Source organism: Danio rerio, chromosome 2, assembly GCF_052040795.2.
Source record: "Danio rerio strain M-AB ecotype USA chromosome 2, GRCz13ab, whole genome shotgun sequence".
Lineage (NCBI taxonomy): Eukaryota > Metazoa > Chordata > Actinopteri > Cypriniformes > Danionidae > Danio > Danio rerio.
The window spans coordinates 27,967,777-27,991,516 of NC_141022.1; the positions used below are offsets into that span (position 1 = coordinate 27,967,777).

The 23,740-nt window shown below is 35.3% G+C and overlaps 4 protein-coding genes across 8 annotated transcripts in view; 2 read left to right on the plus strand and 2 right to left on the minus strand.

The window, feature by feature from the left end:
* The first annotated feature begins 347 nt into the window (after positions 1-347).
* On the plus strand, positions 348-5,084 carry fitm1l (fat storage inducing transmembrane protein 1, like). The gene is given in 2 exon segments (NM_001351668.1): positions 348-1,014; positions 3,376-5,084. Coding segments are annotated over 2 exon segments (873 nt in total). The 5' UTR covers positions 348-835; the 3' UTR covers positions 4,070-5,084.
* Positions 5,085-6,130: 1,046 nt separating this feature from the next.
* Positions 6,131-12,714, minus strand: trnau1apb (tRNA selenocysteine 1 associated protein 1b). Of its 4 annotated transcripts, XR_015477967.1 has the most exons (10): positions 12,571-12,714; positions 11,950-12,047; positions 10,464-10,563; positions 9,969-10,021; positions 9,668-9,890; positions 9,463-9,511; positions 9,203-9,322; positions 7,159-7,384; positions 7,029-7,071; positions 6,131-6,921 (listed from the first exon to the last, which is right to left on the minus strand). XR_015477967.1 is itself a non-coding variant. In NM_001029966.2 (9 exon segments), coding segments are annotated over 9 exon segments (951 nt in total). In that variant the 5' UTR covers positions 12,607-12,711; the 3' UTR covers positions 6,131-6,778.
* A 233-nt stretch (positions 12,715-12,947) lies between these two features.
* mrpl34 (mitochondrial ribosomal protein L34) lies at positions 12,948-15,665 on the plus strand. Of its 2 annotated transcripts, none has more exon segments than NM_001199680.2 (2): positions 12,948-13,090; positions 14,870-15,665. In NM_001199680.2, coding segments are annotated over 2 exon segments (366 nt in total). In that variant the 5' UTR covers positions 12,948-13,034; the 3' UTR covers positions 15,180-15,665.
* Positions 15,443-23,740, minus strand: part of ano8a (anoctamin 8a) — a 29,494-nt gene continuing 21,196 nt past the window's right edge. Inside the window, exons 16-17 of the mRNA XM_087240805.1 lie at positions 21,914-22,024; positions 15,443-17,862 (exon numbers count right to left, since the gene is read on the minus strand). Coding sequence (XP_087096931.1) covers positions 17,230-17,862; positions 21,914-22,024 — 744 coding nt within the window. The 3' untranslated portion in view covers positions 15,443-17,229. The remainder of the gene's footprint in view (positions 17,863-21,913; positions 22,025-23,740) is intronic.

A 23,740-nucleotide genomic window follows, 5' to 3' on the forward strand; every position in this document is an offset into this window, starting at 1 on the left:
CTAATTCCCAAAGGGTTATCACTAACAGCTAATGAATAAGTAGTTGTACTTACTAATACAAATGCATACACATATTGATATATATATATATATATATATATATATATATATATATATATATATATATATATATATATATATATATATATATATATATATAATTAGCATGATAATATATACTAGTGTTCTATACTGATTAAATGTTGAAATAGCTTGCCATAGTAAGAGAAGTTTCTTACAGAGCAGTAATTGCAACATGACACCTGCAAACACAAGCACACAGAAGGCGACAACATTTCTTTTTCTGTTGTGAGGGGGTGGAGAGTGGGCCCTGTGAAAGCTGCCAGAGACCCTCTGTAAGGACAGTTGTGCGGCTGGAGAAATGAAAGTGACCCGCACATTCAAAGAGCATGGAAATCAGGAATGAACAGGACTCTCAAGGATTTGGAATCAGTGAGTAAACAGAAGTTATTGGTGACGAGCATGTGAAGGCCGAGCGCTCCCAGATCACTGGAAAGACGGATCAGAGGAGACACAGGCCATGAAAATCTCCTGGAGGTTGAAGGACGTAGAGTGCAAGAAGAGGAAAGAGTTTTCACAACTGGATTGAATGCAAAAAAAAATTGTGACTGTAACTATAAGCATATCTGCAACCGATTTCAGTGCCAACTGGAGCAAACGTTTGCACTGATCTACTTTGATGATTACTGTACATGCTTACTCTTTGAGCACATGTAAATCCATTAATTGCAAATTTATTTAGTATTCACTGCAGGGGAATTTGTACTATTACAACCCATATTATCTGTAATTGACCTCAAACAATACAATACAAATGTTTCTAAACTCGATCCTTGTGGTCATTACTGACCTGGCAGCTGGACTTCTGGGCAACACATCATTTCGACGTCATTTCCACTTGCTGCTGTCGGCCTTGCTTTTGTTTGGGCCTCTCCTGAGTCTGTGGGTTTCCCATTATAGTGTCTTCGCCAAGAGGACTCACTTTCTGTACAGGTAAGCAGCACAAACCTGTTCAAATAAATATGTTATTAAATTCAGTTTAACTAAGCAACACCACACCGGCAAGATTTCTGTTGTCTGTACTATAGTGTCCCTGCTTGTTTACAACAAATGTTAGCACTGAATGACTTGCGTTTTAGACACATTATTTGCCATTTGTATTCAAAATGAGGTCAAACCAGAATGAAACCATCACATCTCTATGCAACACAGTAGTATTGCTGAATAAAACTGGGTTTGCTGAATGATTGATTCAATGACTTCTCCATAAAACTCCAAATTTTCCTATAAAGTACATTTAAAAATTACATTTACTATTTGTCCAAACTACTTATTAAAATTGAGCAGAAACAACCCAAATCTTGAGGTTTTTTCAGGACAACGCAGTTGTTTTAAGTTCAATCCACTTATATTTGTAAAAATGAATAAGTTAAATTAATTCCTTCATGTTTCCTCAACACAAATTGATTGTGTGGAACCCAGCATTTTACAGTGTGTGAAAAACAGTATGTGAGCAGAGGAGTATGTCTGAATTCATAAGTATTTGAAAAAAGTGGGCAAAATGTACACCAATGACCTACTACTACAAGTGAGATTCTGAAGAGCGCATCCACTGGACATCTAACTATTGCATGAGGCCGTAAGAGAGAATGTAGGAATGGAAGTGAAGTAAAGCAACTTGTTAATCAAGTTATGTTATATTTTATATATTTATGCAGTGGATAAATTAGTGAATTTAATTTTATAAGGTCCCCAGCAAATAAAAATCCCATGCAAAAAGGTTTATTCTGAGATCAAAGATGTGAGTACACTACCTTTCAAAAGTCTTGTCGCCAATCCCAGTTAAGAGCAACAATTATTAACTTGACTTGTAGTTGATCATTTGGAAGTGGCAGAAGGTAGATTTTTCTGATGAATCATCTGTTGAACTGCATCCCAATCATCACAAAAACTGCAGAAGACGTACTGGAACCTGCATGGACAAAAGATTCTCACAGAAATCAGTCAAGTTTGGTGAAGGAAAAATCATGGTTTTACATTCAGTATGGAGGCATGTGAGAGTGAATGGCAACATCAACAGCCTGAGGTATCAGGTATTTTTGCTGCCCATTACATTACAAACCACAGGAGGAGACAAATTCTGCAGCAGGATAGCGCTTCTTATCATACTTCAGCCTCAAAGTTCCTGAAAGCAAAGAAGGTCAAGGTGCTCAAGGATTGGCCAGCTCAGTCACCAGACATGAACATTATTGAGCATGTCTGGGGTAAGATGAAGGAGGCATTGAAAATTAATGCAAAGAATCTTGATGAACTCTGGGAGTCCTGCAAAAACACTTTCTTTGCCATTCCAGATGACTTTATTAATGAGTTATTTGAGTCATTGCAGAGATGTACGGCTGCAGTCCTCCAAGCTCATGGGAGTCATACACAATATTCATTATTTTCCACTGCGCCATGACTTTATATTCTATACTGTACATTATTTCTGTTAATTGACAAGACTTTTGTCTAAGCAAAGTCAGACCTTACTGTACTAATTAATTAATTAAAAATCAAGCCATGATCATATTTTACTTAAGTAAAATAAGCATAATCTAACGGCCTTTGCCTTCAGATAAGCCACTTCTGATACCAAATGATCAACTAAAAGTTATTATTTGTTGTTCCTAAAACTTGAATAGATGACAAGACTTTTGTCAGGTAGTGTAAAATGTGACATAAATTGTTTTTAAAAAATACAAGATTAATTGAAGGCAGTATTTATTATAACAATGTGACCAATCAGTCTCAAATGCCTCACTTCACTGCTAAATGAAATTGTCACCCAATCCCAAATGGCACTCTTCACCTTTGTGGTCTTCCTCTGCACTTTCATAAAATAATCTGCTTAAACCTTAATTTGTTCATCCTTAGCAGAAGTGTGCATAGCATCAAAACGGCCGTTCCAAAAAATCAAATGTACTCACCCAAACTTCTATGAGTTTTCTTTTACTTTCTGATGAACCAGAAGACATTTGGAAGACTATATAAAAACTTTTAGTCATCGACTTTATAGTAAAAATTGTTAGGAAGTCAATAGCTACCTATTTCCAACATTCTTCAAATTACCTTCTTTTGTATTTTAAAACAAGACTTAACATAGGCCTACGTCTATCTGTGGCAGCCATTTCAAGACCACAAGTGAACATGAAGTGTGCTATTTAGGATTGGGCCAGTAAAGTGTTCACAGGATGTGTACTTTATGCATTAAGGTGCCTACGCAGCCTACAAATATTAGCTTGCAAATGGAATATAAGATATGGACAGAGATTTCAATATTGAAACAATAATATGTTAATCCCTCTTGGTTTCTAGGGTTTTCCTGCGCTCAGGCTGGGGCTGGACCTGCATCTTTGTTGGCTCTTTTGTCTTCGTTCTCTCGTTCTCAGTTCGCCGTTCGCTCACTCTTTCCCTGCGACACCTGTCTCGGTTAGCAGTGGCCGGTGGACTGTGGTTGGGCTTCCGCAAGCTGCTGTGCTTGCTGGAAAATGCCACAGGGAGCTGCTACGAGCCCCTCAGTGCCGCTCTTGAAATGACTTCTGGGACCAATGGAGAAGGCCAACCTTTACTGCTCTTACGGGAAGCAGAAACAAAGGAGACATGCGTCCGCTCTGGCATGTTGTGGCGAGGCTACGAAGTATCTGAAGATGCCCTCCTGCTGTGTTTGTGCTGCCTGCTTCTGGCTGAGGAGACGGCAGTGTTTGGGCCCTACCTGAACCTGGGTGGACCCTCAGAAGCCCCGCTGCGCATCCTCTTCCTGTTCTGCGTCCTGCTGTTGAGTCTCTGGGTGTTCCTGCTCCTCTGCTTGCTGGCTTATTTCCCAGAATTTCCTACTCAGCTTTTAGGAGGTGCTTTGGGTTGTTTGAGCTGGAGAGCCCTGTATCAGGGCTGGTATCGACTTGGACCTAGCTGGTACTGTCCTGGAAGACCAGGGGTGGGACTTTTGTCAACCCAGAGCAAACAGGATGAGTTATTAGAAACACAAACTAATGCTAAAGAGATCAACTGAAGTATGCTTGAAATCTTAGCTGAACTCAAATGAATCTTATGTAAGGCTGCAGTACAGCAGAACATTTAGCCAAATCTCTTGTCAATATCCAACGAAGGTATATTTGATCAATTGCATATGAAAAATTGCTGGTGTTATGTTTCATTCTCAATTACATGCTGGCTAAATTCTGACATTCACCATTATGAAATTATAGAAGCACAAAATGTGAATCTAGACCAGGGGTTCCCAAACTTTTAAATTCGTGACCCCCAAAATAACAATGCCAGTGATATCGCAACATCCAATATCCTCTGATGTGGTTATAAATATATGAACCTTGCACATGGGCCTATTGAAAACATAGGCCCAAGACAATTCGTCATTTAAATTTAAAAAGCGCCACTCGGAGACCATCCTACATGTTTAGTTGTGGCCTGAATTTATTTTTGTGCAATATATTTATAAACTAATTTCGAGAGGATCAATTGCTTATGATTGATCGTGGCTGGTCTTGCATCATCTTCACAGATGAATAGTAACTTACCATAAATAACCAGTTTTTTCACTACAGTCATCTTCGAATCCCGCCTTCCACCCCTACTCATTTCCCACTGTTGTCTCACAGCAAAAACGCCACTGGTTCGAGCCCCTACTATGCCAGTCTGCATTTCTGTGCAGTTTGCATGATCTCTCCGGGTTCCTTCCACAGTCCAAAGACATACAGTATAAGTAAATTGACTAATCCAAAGTGGCATCATAAGTCAAGCTCTTAACCAGTTATATCTCTCGGCTATTCCTATTATGTTCACAAGCTGGGGATTCCTCGAGACCTACAGGCGCTCAAACTTCTATCTCGCTCTTCAAACAGGAGGGAGCTCAGGGCTCTCTCCAGGGACAGCAAACACCAGGGTTCAATGCTAAGGATTTTTTTCTACTGGTCTGATCAGGCCAGTGGTTCAGTTTTTTTAATTGCCCTGCCTAAATTTTCACTGGCCCCACCAAAAAAAAGGAGAAAATAAAGCAAAAGTTAATAGCTATTTCTCAGCCAAATATTTTAAATGTTTTGTAAAAATACTGTGTGAATCTAGAATTTCAATACTTAAAAGAAAATGTTAATAAATGTATAATGAGCAAAATTCAAAGTGTTAAGCGAACAAAAGCAGTATAGAAAATGTGGAGGTATTTTATTGCAGTTTGAAATTATTTAACAAAAGGTGGCTGACTTGTCAAACTTTGTTGACTTACTTTTTTATTGAGTTGATTGCATGTGAATGTCTGCTTCCAAGACTTTAGAAACAAACTTTTTCTTTTAGCCTTATAATTTGATGTTGCCACCATGTTGCTGTTTCTTCGATGTATTGGTTGTTACCAGGTTATAGAAAAAACTGCATGCTTAAAACATCAAATCAGGGAAGAGTAACCGAAAAGCAATATAATGTTAACGACGTCACAAAGGTAGCATTTAAAGACTTAAAAAGTACCTATTGGACCAGTAATGATCCTGTCTACTGTTCCAATCGTCTGTCATGCTGGCCCGGGCCACCAGGTAATTCTTATTGTTGAGCCCATAAAGGTGTCAGACAGTTTAACCTGGTACCATAAAATCTATCTGACGCTATTGCCGTGTCTTTAATATATCGTAATCACCCCAGGAGTAAAAAATAATAATAATTAAAAAAATAATCATAATAAAATTTAAGGGCTGATGGCTTTTTTATTTGCTTTATGTAACTATTAACTTTTTCTGTAGGTTATTTCTAGTTTAATTAAATGCATTTGATTTTTGGAAATTACCAAGCGACCCCCACTTTGGGAACCACTGATGTAGAAGATCATGATCACACAATGATAGATAATAAACTCATAATTCAACAAAACAGAAAATCATCAATTACTCGTGTTGTGCCTAACCTTGATGACTATTATTTCCAATGGTGTTCAAATCAAAATATCTACAGAAGAAAAAAACATTTGGAACAATATGAGAAATTAATTTATCCCTGTAGGGCAAAGCATGTCTTTAATGGCATTAGAATTCTTTTGCAAGAGATAAATTCATAATTCCAAACAAGGAGACAATTGAGACATCAAAGTGATTTATTAAGTTCATCCTTGACAACCTCAGTATGTTATTACAAAAATACTCACTTTTTTGGAAAAGCACAGCCTTAAATAAGAAACGTTTAATGATTTATGCCCCAAAGTATGCCCCAATTTAAGAGCAGAGAAATCTTGGTCAATGCTGTGTTATTATTTTTCTTGCAAAAATCCCCATGTCCTAAATCTCCCATAAAAATGACCATGTCTTGAACATAAAGGACAAAAAGGGTGTAGGGTATATATAAAGGCTTATTTTGACGACACAACATTTGTACCCACAATGCATGCTTCAAAATTTGAATGGAAAAAGTTTAATAAGGCAAGAATAGGAATAGCTCCTAGTTAAAAATGACAACAGGACTGAATCAAATTGTGTCCATCTGTCTTCAAAGAAATAAAAAAAGAAAAGAAAATGAACAGTTCAACCGTAACTATCAACATTCTGAAAAAAAAAATAATAATAATATTGGACACACACACAAAGAAAAACATCTTGCCTGTTGAGATGAAGCTCCAAATAAAAGGCTGAAAGGGAGAGGAAATTATCTCTGAAACTTGCTCAGAGCATTATAAAAAAGGCAAGTTCCTTCACATATAATAATCCTGGACGGTGGTTGGTTCAGATAGTCATGACCCGTTCATCATAGAAATGTCAGATGTGATGGTGTCCATTGGCAGCCAGTGACACTCCATGAGCGAATCATAGAGCTCCTCACTTCGCTCCATGTACTGCCTATTTAACTCTTCCACATCCACCTGTGGGTTTGGGTCTGCAGGGGAAAAAGATGGTGAGTAATTTACTTGTGTATGGGCTCTTTATAAACATTAACAAATATGATAAATTGATAAAAGAAAGTCAATTTTACAAAAATATTACCTTCAGAAGGGTCCTCCTCAACTTCCTCTGTGCCATCATGTGCCTGATAAAGCAATAAAAAACGGTTAGTTCCAGAACAGTAATAATTTGGAGGTTAATATGAAAACATTTAAACGGTACCATAAATTACCTCTGTGGATCCCTGCATGTCAGGGGGCATGGGGGGCATTCCCATGGGTGGAGGTGGTCCCATCATTGGAGGGGGGGCCGCATAAGGGTTATATCCGTAGTTGTAACCGCTGTACTGATCATAGCCCCACTGTGGGTAGTAACTGTTGTAGGGCTGCTGATAGTACTGCTGCTGATAGTTGGTGTTGTAAGTGTTATTCTGGTTGTGGTAAGTGCTTGCTTTGTTGCTGAATTAAGAAAAAAAAATATAGTGAGATTTTAAGTGGATCTGACAGGTTTAAATTTAAATGTGGTGCAGTAGGTGATCTGCCAAAATTCTATAAAATTGCATATCTTTAAAACACAGTCCATCCACTGCAATCCAAAGCCACGCCTCCTGAAATCACGAACACGCACATTAAAGATGACAGTAGACCCACTACGAGATCATGTCATTCACCAGTTAGAAAACCTTACACTACTTTATAATACAACAATTCTGAAATAAAACTATTATATTTAGAACGTTTTCAGTTATGTAGCAAGAAATATTTGTCAATGTGGAATATTTCATGCATGCAAGGATCGACGGTCTCACTCTCTCACATGCTTTGTCCTAAAGTGACTACTGTATGCTTAGTGGTTGGCCGGCAGCGTGCAGCATTTACAATTATTATTAAGCAATACTTGCATGCTATTTCTGAGCGAATATTCAAAGTAGCATGGTAAATAATATAGGGAGTTTGTCACAGGCTTTCATGTTCATAAATAAACCAATGTGAATATATAACCACATTTAGCTCAGTAAAGCAGGATAGGTGGAATAGCACTATTTAATGATGTTTTGTTGTTAAACTAAATATAAATCTACAATATCGATGCAGTAAAAGGTCCCATATGAAACTGAAAATAGCCACAATAATCTTTGGCAGGAAGATTTTAGTGGCTAAACAACACTACTGTGCATAGAAACAACACAATCTACATCAGCTTTGCGTGACTAAAATAGTTTTAAAACTTAACATTACCCGTCTAACAGAAATACTTCAGCCATGGTCACATCCTTCCTCCAGCATGCAAAAGTAACTCCAATATGGGATTCAGAATTTAAAAAAAAAAAATTTCACATTCTCTCTCATGCAGGTGAACACGGCAAGCGTGCACACGCAAATGGCAGATCTGCGTGAACTGGTGCGCAGAAGTACACATCTACATTTGCTGACTGACAGATTTATGGGAAATGTTGGCCTGACAATTTTTTAATTGGATGTACATTTTTTTTTGTTTATTGCCTTATCCAGAACATAAAAATACATATAAATACATTTAGGTCTTTTTACTTTAAAAATTGTTATTGGAATGTGATGAGACTTTCCACCACCAAAACAAAACGTGTTTCGGAAGACAATCAACTACTGCACCTTTAAGTGTTACTTCCCTTCCAAACCAAAACTACTTGTATAGCATTATTTCAACCCCATAAAAAGTTGATAATTTTTAGGACACAAATTACTGTATTTTTAGCGTAATCTGAGAAATGTTTGTTCCCTCCACTGAAAGTCTACCCAAACTTAAAATAAAATCCTAAATTTTCTTCAAATACTACTAAAGTCCAAGTTTCCAGCTTTCTTAAAAATGTAATCTGTTGTGTTCAACAGAAAATAAGAAAGTCAAATAAGTATGGAACAAGTAAAGGGCTATTAAATGACAGCAATTTCAGTTATTGGTTAATTTTGCATGTCAGTTGACAAATTTGAACTTTTTCAGGTATGGTTCACTTGCTGATTGCTTTTTTTTTTTTTTTGAATGTGCAAAAAACTTAATTAAATCCGATCCTCACAAACTGACTATATCTTTTCTAGGATGCCTGATATTGATTTATTTGTAGATCTCTTTATGAGGTATCGTAAATTTCTCAAATTTTATAAAAGTATCTCGCTTTGTGTTTGAAGAGGAACAAAAGTCAAAATAACTTAAGGGTTAGTAAACAAAAAAAAAAAAGGTCAAACCTTAAACGGGTTTAAACAATAAACACAAATAAATGCATTTAATCAGATGCAATGTACCCTTTGTTGACGGCGATGCTTATCCTGATGGGTTTTCCTCCGAGACCCGAAGCATTCTGAAACTCCTCGAGGGCTTTCTTCTGTTCATTCTCGTCGCTAAACTTGACAAAGCCATAACCCCTGTACAGTGAAAAAAACTGCATCATCAACACCCGCTCTCTCACTCTCTGTGCGCCTCATCATGCAGTATAAGCATATTTCATTATGTATTCAGAAAGTAAAAAATTGATTTGATGGTAGAACTGAAACTTCTCTTTTACTTTTAACATGAAGTAGCATCACTTCAATTGTGAGTTGCTCTTGCTTACCCTATATGGGGAAAACAATAGTTTTAGCAGATTTGCAACAACGGCAAAACACATCCATGTATTGTCTGGCCCTTTTTAGGAGAGGGAGGGTAAAGAGTATCGACTGAAAATAAGACATCAAATGAAAGATAAAGGAGACCACATCTAGTTGAACTACCTCATCTGTTGTCAACATCAGTAGGTCAAACTGTCAAAGAAAGCCAAGTAAGGTTATACGGTACACATGTGATAGCTGCAGCTTTTCATACCTGGAGTTCCCATAGGGATCTGTGACAACTTTAGCTCCTTTACATGAAGGGAATTTTTTCAGAAAGAACTGATGTAGCTGGTAGTCATCCACTTCTGATGTGAGATCGCCAACAAAGACAGAGAACTCTGGGCTGACGGAGAAAACCAACTAAATTACAAAAATACTTCATGAAATCAAGAAGTTGGCTGTTGAATGTTATCGTGCTTACCCAGGCTCTGGCCTTTTCCCATATGTTGCATAGTTTAGCTTGAACTTCCTGGGCTGAAAACAAAAGAAATAAAACTATTGAGCAAATCAGACGATGCCTTGTCTGTAGTATGGAGTCAATTCGCTGACAAATAAAGTGTCATATTATTAGAGTAAGGAAGCTATGATTTCCACATACCTCCACCAATCAGAACTGGCTTTATCCCATTCGTCAGCTAGTTCCTAACAGAGTTTATTCACCAGCTTCAAACAAAGTCATTTTATAAACAGCCTCAACCACCTTCCTTAGGGAAGAAATTGAGCTCTGTGACTTGCCCATCACTAGTAATATATGGAGTAATAACTGAAATGTCTTAAACCAGGTGGGGGCCATGCTGGTTACTTCTTCCTATAATGATCTATATATACACATGAATGCATTGAAAAATATATATGGAAAAAATAAAGATGGATGCCAAAACTATACAATTTATTGGGAGCAAGTTTGGCATCTCACCGGATTTGATCCTGGAACCAGCTTCCCATTAAGCCTCTGCACGCAGCGGTCAACACTGGCCTCGTCTGCCATCTCCACAAAACAGTATCCAGCTGAGCCTCTGAAAAAGCACACAACAGAGGATTGTCTCATGTGTTTTTGTTGTTTTTACAACTGGGAAATGTTATCCTATTTTTAAGTGCTTAAAAATAGTAATACTTATAATATTTAGATAAAAATAACTTTATCATTCCTCTATTGTATTAGGAATTGTGAAGGGCAGCATAGTCTTCTGATGTGCAACACAAAAAAAAATTGTTGAAAACATTGAAATCTCCATAAATTGTAATTTAGTGTTTCATGATCATTTTTTTAACCAATGAAGATGATTATTTAAAAATTAAGATGAGATAATGATTCAACTAATTCCTAGTAGATAATACTAGCATATCTACTATAGTTTGAAGAACAATCACAAAATGCTTACAAAAACTATAATGTGCACCTAATATGTACAAAATGTCAAATCGGAAGAGCATCTGGTTTGAACACAATTGCTGGCACAAAAGCACTGCTTAGTTTGGCTAAAAAGAACAACAAAAGAAACCAACTGCACTTTAATGAGTCAATATTTTTCTGGAAAATATTTTTGAATATAAAAAAATGATCACTTTCATATAGCAACAGCAATGGATTTGTTTAAGTTTTTTAAATAAATATAATACAACGTTTATTTAACATATGTCAAATCGTTTCTAAAATTTCTACAAAAGGGCAAAAAATCAGCTTCGAAAAATTGTCATTGTATTTTTTTTTTCTATCTTAGCTTGTGCCCCTCTTAAAATGTTGGACAGTTGACTGTTAAATAGATCCAATTCCATTTGAGTGAAAAAAAAATTAATTAGTAAACTGACCAATATCGGTATTGGAGAAAGATTTTTTTTAAATAAAATGGTTATCAGCTAAAATATTTATAGCCGTGATAGGCATGGTTTCAATGTTTACTGCAGCTTTGAAAAGTCAAGGTTTTACAACCGCCAAAATTTTCTGTTATACCATTCCTAAGGTATAAGAACTTTATTTTTTAAAGGTTCTTTGTGACTATTTTATTTCGATTTTTTTAGGACAACAGCATCTCCAGCAAAAAAAGAAAAACCTCCACGTCAAAAGCAACTGTTGAAAAATATTTTAAATGTTTCTTAAAATAAAATACATTGTGTTCAAGGAAGGAAAAAGTTGCTGTTTTACACCCAGACATTTAAATAGAACATATTTTAGAGCAGTAATAACAATACAGTGAAACCGTGATGTTTTTTTTTTCCAAAGTTATCATCATACCAACAGTTTTATACCAGCCCGTGCCTAATCGGTGCAGTTAACAACTTTAGATGTTTAAACTTAACAGCAGATCTTGTTCTTAGAGTTAAAAAATCTGGTTAAACTCTCTGAAGAATTTACAACTGGAGCTGACCGTTGTTCTCTATTTAGATTAGAGATCCTAACTTACCCAGTAACTCGATGTGTAATGATCTTGACACCGAATGCAGTCTCTCCCATGGTGCTGAAAGCTTGCTTAATGAAGTTCTCGTCCATGTATGGGTCTAACTGTAAAACAAATGATGATAATGTTAATCTTATATTTAAATATGGCAAAATATTGTGAATATGTAACGTGTCAATGATTTGCAGGAAGATCAAGAAAGTTAAGAGACCTGCGTCACGTGCCACAAAACTTTAAATAATAAAATTGGCTTAACCTAAAGATGTGCACCAAAGCATATTGCTAGGTTGAGTGATCTTACAATCATACGTGCTTAAAGTAAAACATGTAGTTCGTCTTATCGTTCACATTACGACACTAGAAGTACTTATGCAAATACAAGAGGCCTGTCGACAACAAACATTGGGTAAAATTAACTTACTGACTAAATAGCGGCTTGTTTTCAAACATATTACAATATAATTTAAATCGACATGCATTCGTTTATGGTCGTTGTTCGTTTAGTGAGTATTTCAAACGTTCACTTTGTCGTGCTTGCGTAACATCGAGCTAAAACCACATGCTGCTAGTTTCTGCTCTACACACTCGCGTTATCGATTAAAAAGTAAAAAAAAACACGCTACTTACATCGCCCATCCACAAACTTGTCATTCTGTTAAACATCTTGGCGGCTGAAAATGCTGCACCGCAGTGTTTAGTGAAATTTATCGACGGTTGTCTGCAGAATTTGCGTGGTGGTTGGATCGTGAAGCTAAGCAAAACGTATACTTCAGAGTAACACTTCCGCTTCCGGCCACTCAATTTTCGGATCCAACCTCACCCATTATTCTGTAAACCAAGCTAAAACAGAGTTCATCTGTAAAAATCTATTTAAAATAATAACAGTGCATGGATACAACAGCTTTTCTTTCTATAATAAAGTTAGTACGTTTGTGATTGAATAAAACGTCGGGCTGCGCATGTGTAATTCTGGATTTGACCGAAAGGGAGCAGTGTTGTGTTTTGAAAACCGCCAGTCCATCAGTAGAGGAAGAGACCAGAGACACGTGATGACTTTGCTGTGATATTGATGGACTGAAGCTGGAGCCGAGATGAACACATTACGGACAGCTTTTTCTCGCTTAAATGGGGCACACAGTTTGTGTTGGTATGTGGCAACGCTCTATTTTGTTTACAAGAAAACATGTTTTTGATAAATAGTTTGCTAAACGGTTCGTTGATGATGGCACATGTAACCACAAGCCCTAGAGACCACCTATCATCACTAAGCGTTTGTCTTGTTTTTTCAGTATAAATACATCAAAAATGTTATTTAGTGAAGATACATCTGATTCCATGTTGATATTATTCCATTAAATGTTGCATTATGCACTTTAAAAGCGATTTCTTTGAAAATTCGAAACAGTCTCAAATCAAGTCCCATTTATTTGAGATTTAAAAAATGAATGAATTTATCTTGTTGTCTAATAAAAATTACAGTCTTTATTTAAAGATAAAGTAAAAAAAAAAGAGGTAAAGGAAAATATATTAAGTTGCATTGACAACATTGATATTCTGTAGAATGCTAACGTTATAGTAATTAGTCACTTGATTTATTTATTTTTTGATGTTACGAAGTTAAACTTTTCGATCTCAGAAACAATTTTACTACTATAATTTAGACCTGCACAATATATCGTTTCTTCATCGATATCGCAATATGAATTTTCGAAATTGCAGAATATGCAGTGTTGAGTCTGTATTATAGTTTATCATTTGCATGTGTTTTTGATGCCTGGATTTGTGTAATGACCTTAAAAACATTCAGACTTAATAAATTGTACCATTTGTGACATTAACTACAATTAGGTTTGCTGTATTATTTTTATTTTTCATCATTTAGTTACTGATAAACTTGGCAAACAATAAAACAATTTATTTCAATTGTATCTTTTTCTTGATTGTATTTATAGACAGTTATGAATGAAGATACCCACAACACTTGCAAATACAAAAATGCTCTGCAACTCGCACAGACCACATAGAAAATGTGTCGATGGACCCCAAAACTTTTAAAGATTGTTTATTAGATTTTATGGAGATGCACTTCCACTGCAGATTCATTTAATCAATCTAACTTAAATTTTTTTTAAATACGGATATCAAGTCATCTGATGAAACTGTATTCATATCGCAATATATATCGCAAAATAAACAAATATCACAATGTAAAATTTTTTCAATATTGTGCAGCCCTACTACAATTTAGGGCTGCACATTATATCATTTCAGCATCGATATCGCAATATGTCTGTTCGTAATTGTCACATCGCAGGATATGCAATGTCGAGTTGGGATTTTCCACAGTTAAAAACATTTTTACTAAAGTTAGCCAACATGTTCATCATTTGCATTTGTTTTTAAGTTCTGTGAGTGTTTCAAGTCAGTTTAAAACGTAGAGGCAAGAAATTTTAATGCTTTCAATGTTGACTATACAGTGATATTTTAAATTTGTTTATTGTTATTTTGCCTGCCAGACTCCCAGAAAAGATGCATTTCAATTGCATCTTTGCTGCACTATTTTTCAGTGCTAGTGATTCGATTTATTTTATTTGATGCAGATGCACTGAACTACAAAATCATACCAATCAATATAGAATAATGAATTATTTCCAGATAGAGCCCTTAATTTTATCTGGTGAAAGTATACTCAATATCATAATACATATCGCAGAAAAATACTACAGCCCTACTACAATTTATGTGCTTCTTACAGTTAGAGAACATGTAGACATCTTGACATTGTGTACAGTTTTCTTAGTTCTAGGTCTTTTTACCTTGCCTTACAAAACATATTTTTATTTTAGTAATTTATTTTAAATACAAAAAAAGTTTTTTGTTTCTTTAAGTGTAATATATTTGACATTATGTTTTCATTCACTTTCAGCAGGAATGGTGCTCCCTCATCCATATTCAGCTGCAGTCAGCTACGCTCTCTCAGTTCTGTCCTGTCGAGGTCAAGACCTGAGCAGAACAGCATCCTGCAAGGGACGCTGAACCCCAAAGTTGAGGGAGCCTTTCAGCAGCCGCTCTGGAACCATCAGCAGGTCCGCACAGTCAAACGTGGGACAGAATATCAGCCAAGCAACATCAAACGTAAGAGGACCCATGGCTGGATCAAAAGAATTAGCACTCCAGGTGGGATCGAAGTAATCCTGCGCCGAATGCTCAAAGGACGAAAATCTCTCACTCATTGAGACTCTAACTGGACATGTGCTTTGAAGTCATTCTCAGTTGAATGTCAGCTATGTAGTGGAGCTTTTGGATTTCTGTTTAAAATAGTCATCAATCTAAGAAATGAATGCCACCAAAAGGCTTTTTTTAAAGTTCAGTTTAGTGGATCTAATCCCAGTTAAGAACATGTGAAAGGGTTTGATGTCGTATCAGAGCAGTTTCTGCTTGTTTCCCGAATGATCTCAGATCACATAATCAGAAATAAAATGAATAATTAAAAAACATCTGCCGTGAAGTATGGTATCAATTTATTTTAGCAGTGTAGTTTATTTTAAGAGCAAACGGATGTGCATTACTTGGCATAATGATGACAGTACAAAAGTAATAAAAAAAACAGGACCGTGATGTAACATTGTGTATATTATGGAAGCTTGTTTCCAGCACAGATGTCAAAAAAGGTACATATACAGCAGGGGAAAAAAGTATTAAACACGTCACTATTTATCCCGGAATCATATTTCTAAAGGTGCTGTTGACTTGAAAATTTCCCTGGATGTTGGTAACAACCAAAGAACTCTATATTTGCAAAGAAAACAAATCTAATTAGTTTACAAATGAGGCTATGTGTAATAAAATGAAGTGACTCAGGGAAAAAGTATTGAACACCTAAAGAAAGGGAGGTGTAGAAATCTCTCGGTAGTTCTTCAGCAAAACTTTTCCCTTCGTCATTGTAAATTAATATTAGCTGCTTCAGTCCAACGTCTACATTATTAGGATGATGAAGATGAAAGCAGGGTGGACCTTTCAGCAGGACAATGATCCAAAACACAGCCAAGGAAACTCACAAATGCTTTCAGATAAAGAAAATCAAGCTGTATAATGTCAGATTTGAATCCAATATTAAATGCAAAATAAAGATCAGGCTTGATCGATGAGACCCACAAAACCATCAAGATTTTTATATTCTGTTAAAGTCTGTGAAAATAAAATCACACTTGAGCAATTTATGTGACTTTATTTTCCATATGAGAGGCATCTTTAAGCTGCCATCATCAAAAAGGTTTTTATATAAAGTAATAAATATGTTTCAGTAGTTCAGTACTTTCCCCTTGTGTCATTTCATTGTTATTACACAACAATTAAGATTTTTTTGTTTTATGTTTTTATTGTTTGGGTTTATACCAAAATCTGGTTCAATTCCGTGTCAACAGCTCCTTTAGAAATATTATTTCCAGGAAAAAAACATGACATGTTGAATACTTATTTTCTCTGCTGTGAATGAAGGTAATTGCTTTTTTTCAACTTTCATATTTTTTTCCAATTTGAAGTTTATATCTTAATCATTTTCTTGCATGTGTTTTTAAAATCAATTCTTAGACGAAAAAAGCCAGACCTTTATTTTATAAACTTGTAACTGAGAGACATGAACTCAGAATTATGTTTAAAAAACGTCATTTTTCTCTTTTTATTCCACAATTCAGATTTTCCTCAGAATGTTGAGTTTACATCTTGCAATTGTGAGGGGAAAACAACTTTGTTACGTTTGCAATTCTAATAACTACTTGAGATCGAGAGTGGCAACTACCTTATTATTAATGTATACTTTTTCATCCTCTGCTAAAAATTGTCTTCCATTATATATGTGGCGTCTGACACACGTTTCAATTTTATTTTCACAGTAATTCCATTTTATTGCATTATGTGTTCACACTCATTATAAGATCCGAACCAGCAAGGAGAATACAGTGTTTTTAGATTGTCAAATGTACTAATTTATATAAGAAAAATAATAATGCGTAGAAAAATAGAAAATCTATCCATATTATTTTTCTATGATTATACAGTGCTCATTCAAACGTCCCTTCTTGCTTGCTCATGCCTACACTGGTTTTATCATGCAGGTGATTTAGCATGCCGCCTTCCGTGAGTAAACTATATGGAGATCTCAGATTAATATATTGTATTAAAATGATCTTTGACGTGCGTTTCAGCTCACTACATGGTCGCTTTATCACATTTTAAGCAAATGTTAAGCATCACAATCAGTGCTATATATTAACTGAGTTGCATCATTCACTGTTTTTTTGAAGGATTATTACCATAGTCTGATCTCTCGCCCTTGTCAGGCTCAGATGGAAGCTCTTCTGATGAAGTATTGTGGTCATTGTTAGTATGCGGTGCGTTAGTGGCCTTTGAGGCATCTTCTGGTTTGGTTTGCTGATCAGAAGCAGCACCCGTACATTGATTTTCTTTTCCGAAGTTAAAGAGTTTGCCTGGATTGAAGGACTTGCTGGGAGACTGTGATTTCTCGTGGCTCCCGTGCGTCGCTGTTGACGCAACTGCCGCAGCGGCTTCCTTTTTCAACTCTTGTGATTTGAGGAACTTGAGGAAGCCTGGGAGTTTGGCCTCGCCACTTGTAGGGGAAGTGGTGGAAGTGAATTTGCCTTGAAGTGGGATTATCTGCTTGAGTTTCATTACGTTATTGTTGCCTAAAAGGGAGCTGGGTCTTTTGAGTTTATCTCCTGTGGAGCTGAACTTGGCCCCTGGGCTCTTTTCATGGTGTTGCACTTCACCGCCACCGACATCAGATTTGTCTTGGTCACTTTGTTGTCGGGCCAATTCTTCTGCTAATTTTTGATGTTCCTCGTCTTGTTCTGTTTTCCGCCGTTTCTGCTGCTGGTGCTGCTGAGCGAGACGTTCATGTTTCTAACAAACAAACAACATTTTAATAAAGACAATTAACCAAATGTACCAATTAGTTCTTCCCCAGGACATCCAGGGCTCGGTTTTTCAAAAGTAATCCACTAGGATTTTAGTAAAGGGATTGAATCAAATGAAAATGGTTTTTCAAAAGAAAAAATATTATATAATTGGATTAGATCACGTAATCCAATCTTGGTTTTGATCCGGATCAAACCTTTAGTTTGGGTTTTTCAGACCTTTTTTGTAGGATTTGGATCACTTTGATCCAAAAAGCTAAATTAAACTGATCCCTTCAGAAGGGTGGATTCTGCATGGATTTCATGGCCAAAATGTAATGAAAACTTTACAAATGTAACAAATAATACCATATTTGGATCATTCAGTATCTTACAAGATATCCTATTTATTCATAAGGTTTTAATTGTGTTTGTTCATCCGTCAGGCTACTGTGATTAGGTAAGCTTTAACGTATTCAGCCTTTCAGTATAGGCCAGCAAAGTAGAAAGACCTCATAAAATAATCCCCAAAACAGCTGTCAAAATGTATTCTGTCACTAATTTTTATATATTTTTATATATATATATATATATATATATATATATATATATATATATATATATATATATATATATATATATATATTCATCACAATGGAAACTATTTTTGTTTTTAGAATATTTATTAGTGATGATTACAGAATAACCAAAAATGCAAAAAATGGCAATCTCTGATTTTTGAAATCCAAAACATATCCTAATCAAAATATCCTCAATGTACAGTGTTTGTGTTATAGGTCTCAGATGAGCGGACTGCTAGAAGAAGATGGGGTGGAGTTTTTCTTGTTTTTTTTTTTTTTTAAATGTGTGTTTTCAATTAAAATAAAAATAAACTTATATTGACCCCAATACTTGTTCTACTTGTTGCTCTTTACATATCTATAGTTCTACATAGTAAATTCCTATCCTGTTTGAGCACAGATTATCTAGATTTGGTGATACTGAAAAGTTCCTATCCAGTCCGATGTTGCTTTGAAAAACTGGCTCAAAAAGTAAGCTGGATTTCGTGATTACGAATCGCAAAAAAAAGAATTACTAAATCCGGATCAATTTTATCCGGATTAAACTTTTTAAAAAAACGGACCCAGGATGTAGGTCATATTTTGCATTCTTCAAAATAAAGCGACAATGTTTTAGCTGAAATTACCATTTTATGTGAGTCAGAAAATGCAAGTTAACAAGGAAAATAAGTTATTAGGGTAAAAAAAACAGGCAGGCAAAACAAACTTTTGCCAATGACAACCACACTGCCAATGACTATATATTAGGTATTATGAAGCAAAACTCCAAGAAACTGAACATTATTTACAACATCATCTTTGATGAGTCATTTAAACTACACAAACATATCAGTTCGGTTATTGGCTGCAGTTTTTATCAACTCCACTAGCTGTCTAAAGTCAAACCTTTCCTAAATCTCACCCCACTAGAGATGGTTGTCCACAATATTATTACATCACGGTTAGACTACATAAATTCATAAATTTAAAATCATAAAATCATCGTAAAAATCATAAATTTCTAACCTTCAGTTGGTCAAAAATGCTGCTGCTAGAATAATTTGTAATAGTAGAAAACATGACAATATTACCCCTCTTCTAAGGGGCCTCCATTGGCTGCCCATTTAATTGAGAATTGATTTGAAAGTGATTTTACTGGTATATAAATCCCTTCATAATCTAGCCCCAACCTGTTTCTCATAGCTGTTGCATTTTTACACTCCTCTAAGTTTAGTTCCTCTGTCCAGACTGAAACGTAGAGGGGACAAAGCTTTCTCTGTGGCTGGTCCTTGGTTGTCGAACACTTTCAAAATGGCTCCATCACTAATTTGAAATCACTCCTAAAAGTGTGCCTATTTGTTTTTTTTAATATTATTTTAATAGTCCTTTCTACTGCTTCATTTTTACATTAATTTAGTAATTTCTCTTGGCTTATTTTATGTTTTATATTATTTTAATTTTACTTTGATTTATGTACAGCACTTTGGTCAGTCTTGTGACCAATGAACCTGAATTACAACATCATTACCTATAACCCACAGAATTGGCAGATGGTCCTGAATGCAAATATGTTAACTACATTACTACATAAAGATATTGTAATTTGGGGCACATAAATTTATCTCATACTGACCAAAGTGCTGTACAGAATACAGTAAGATATAAAATAAAACAATCTGAATTAAAAACTCATTTAATTAATTTAAATAATTATTGATAAACAAATTAATGATTAGGAAAAACTACGGAGAAACATGTGTCAAATCTTCACTGTCAGGTGGAAACTGATTCCATAAGAACTTCAGTTGTGACATTAGAATATAAAAGAGCTTTATTAGCAGATCTGAGGGACTCGGGATCAGAATTCAAAAGGAAAAGATCAGAAATGTAAGATGTGGCTCGTCTTCATATATCAAAGATTTCTATTGAATTATGTTATTAATAGGGTATATACACACAAATCTTCAGCCAGCTAGCACTTCCGGTGAACTCTCTTTCCATTATAACTACATTTAAGGTCTGATTTCTTTAAGGATCAGTGATCTTCACTGCCTGATAGATATATGAAGTGGGTTTCAGACCAGACAGAAAACATTGCAATAAATTCAGTTTTCCTTCACCATGTCTTTAAAATATAGAAGTTTATTTTACTCCAGTATTTTCAATGGAGTTTCTAGGTTAGCCTGCTGGTACTGACGATGCTAGGTTGTAACACGGTCTTTCATCTCGTTTTATATTTGAGCAGTTAAATGAATGCTTAAGTCTATTTCACTGAATGTATTGTAATTACATTACAACATCGATGCTGTAAAAGAAACCTTATGAAATTGAAATTAGTCACATTAAGCTTTCACTGAAAGTTTATCACTGCCTAAAACACTAGCTGTGCATATGCCCCATTGTTATTGTTGTGTAATATGCTTTTATCTATTTTAATCTTCCCATGAAATCGCTGCACGTTGCTGATATGGAAATAAAGAAAGAAACAAACAAAAACCGTCATATAATGCATGATTGACATAAGCAAGGATACTGTTTGCACAGATTTTTTTTATTTGTAGCTCTATCTAGTATCAAAAAGATAATAAATTATCCTCTTCTGTAGTAAAGAATTAGCATCAGATTTTGTTATCTTACCATAAATAGACTCAGTTAAGACCAATGCTGTAAGCCAGGGGTGTCAAACTCAGTTCCAAAAGGGCTGAAGCCCTGCACAGTTTAGTTCCAACCCTGCTTCAACACACTTACCTGTAGGTTTCAAACAAGCCTGAAGGACTCAATTAGTTTGATCAGGTGTGTTTAGTTAGGGTTGGAACTAAACTGTGCAGAGCTGCGGCCCTTTTTGGACACCTGTGCTGTAAGCAATGGCCAGTTTTTTTGTACAGACTCAGTGTATTGTCAGGAGGAGCAATAGGTATGATCTTGTTTTGCCTGCATGTTTTTTTTTTTCAGTTAGCCATCGTCTTGTATTTCATAAATCATAAAGCTTATCTGTCGTTCTGAGAATACTGATGGTTCACCAAAAAAAAAAGTTACTCCATAAGATTCTAAACCATTATAAGAACAACAAATACTAGAAAAGCCTATGGTTACTGGTTACCAAAATACTTACAATGTTTTGTGTTCATTAGAAAAAAGAAACTTAAACAGGTTTGAAAGTGTGAGTGAATGATAATAAAATTATAACCCCTTTAAAGAAACTATCCCTTTGACAGCACATTTTAGTTTTTGGGTAAACTATTCCTGTAACTCAACAAAACAAGTCATTAATATACAATATATTACTATATCTCTATTATAAAATTCACATTTAAAAATACATTTAGTATTTATTTAAAATGTATGGTAAACCATATAGTATTTAATATTAGTTATTTACAGGTTTTGAGTCATAGTTGGACAGTAATTAAAAATGTATTGCTATAAGCTTATATTGTGAATCTGCTCATAAAAATCATTTAAATATTCTTAGTATATGTGAATTGTGCGCTGGGATACCTTGAGAGCCTCTCTCCGTTGGTATTCAAGTTTAGCCATTTCATCTGCCACCCAGTTTGGAACATCAGGAATTGCAACATGAATTACGTATTTGAGCAGAATTGCAAAGTGCTGAAAACCAAATGAAAAAAAGAGTAAGATTAAATTCAGTACTACATCTTATTTATTATACACAATTTAATCCTGCTTCATTTTTTATATGCAGCTTATATGCTCTAGCTTTATATAAAATAAACTAATACCGTTTTCAATAAGAACATGGTAAATAAATTGAAATTTGATGGGTCTTTTCTTAGTGATTTTTTACTTCCACAAAATATAAATTAGAACAACTGTTTGCACAATTGATATTAAGAAATGTTTTGTGAGAGGCATAATGACAATGATTTCTGAAGAAGCATGTGATGCTAAAGATTAGAGTAATGATACATCAAAGTGATAAACAGCTTTTTAAAATACATGAAAATTATTTTAATTTCTAATAATGTTCACAATATTAAATATGAATGTTTTGCTGTATTTTAAAGCAAAGAAATGCAGCTTTGCTTGGCAGTTTGATAAATGAATTTAATCATTCAATGAGCCTAGCATTGTGTCTATTTAATTATTTATTTATTTATTTATTGGTGTGTAACTACATGTATTTTGTAGATTCAATGTTTCACTCATGATAAAATGGCTTGGTATGGAGAATGGAGACAATAACTTTATGTAAAATGCACTTTTAAGATTTAAAGGTCAACGAAACCACGTGTCTCAGCAGGGTGTTTTTACACCTCTAGTTTGAAAAAAGTCAGGAAAGTGGGTGAGTCTAGCTCTGTTTAGGGGGGAGTGTTGGGGGAGGGAAAGATGGAAGGTTTTGCATTAAAATGGGAGTTTCCGTTTGCGCATGCGCTGATTTTCACAGAAGCAAAACAAACACAAACACAGGGGAAAGACAGTGACAGTGTTAACATAGACATCAGTAATCAAATTATTTGCCAAATTATTAATTTGTCGACTTTGACCGCAGTTTGGCACTTTCATTCAGGAACATTTCATGCATGCCCCCCGTGGCAAACGAGATATTGGTTGCAAGGAACTGCTGAAAGAGTGTAGTTTTAATAAAATGTTTGATACCACACGGCGAATGGGAGTAAAAAAAACCTGTGCATTTCTCAGTCTCAGTCTTTTTTAAAATGAGCCAAGCAGCAAATCCGGATTTTACCATTTCCAGATGCGAAAAGCTCTCGAGTGAAAGATGTTCCTTACAAATGTATTTTTGTTGCGTGCACTGTAGTCCACATGTGAGTCCAGCTGCACTCTCATGGGGGGAAATGAAAACAAAACCTTTGCTGCAACACATTTATAAACACAACACTGACGACCCGTGTCTCCAAACAATTCTTGTTCTTCCACTTGTTTTATCAACACGACGTGGCATCTCTCTGCCATCTGAACACTGTAACAGTTACAAACCGTCTTCGAAGCTATCATGCATAATAATGAAGTTGCATCGCATACACAATAGAGTGCGCTAATTGGATTAAACCAAGTCTTTCTCATGAACTAATGCTGCACACTCAAATGTGTCACATTGAACAGAGAGCAAGTCTCCACGCTGGAATACACACAAGGGTCTAAATACCGTGACGTAGCTTCAAATATTCGATCCAAACCAGAAGAATTAAGTTTTTTGAAATAACGCAAAAACAACCAATTTCCACTTAATAGTGAAAAATATGTGTCCTACTAGTGTTTTTAGCAGCGTACGACACATATATGACTGTCAACATCTCAAAAAATCTGTTTTGGTGTTTCTTGACCCTTTTGCAGGATGTTTTTATT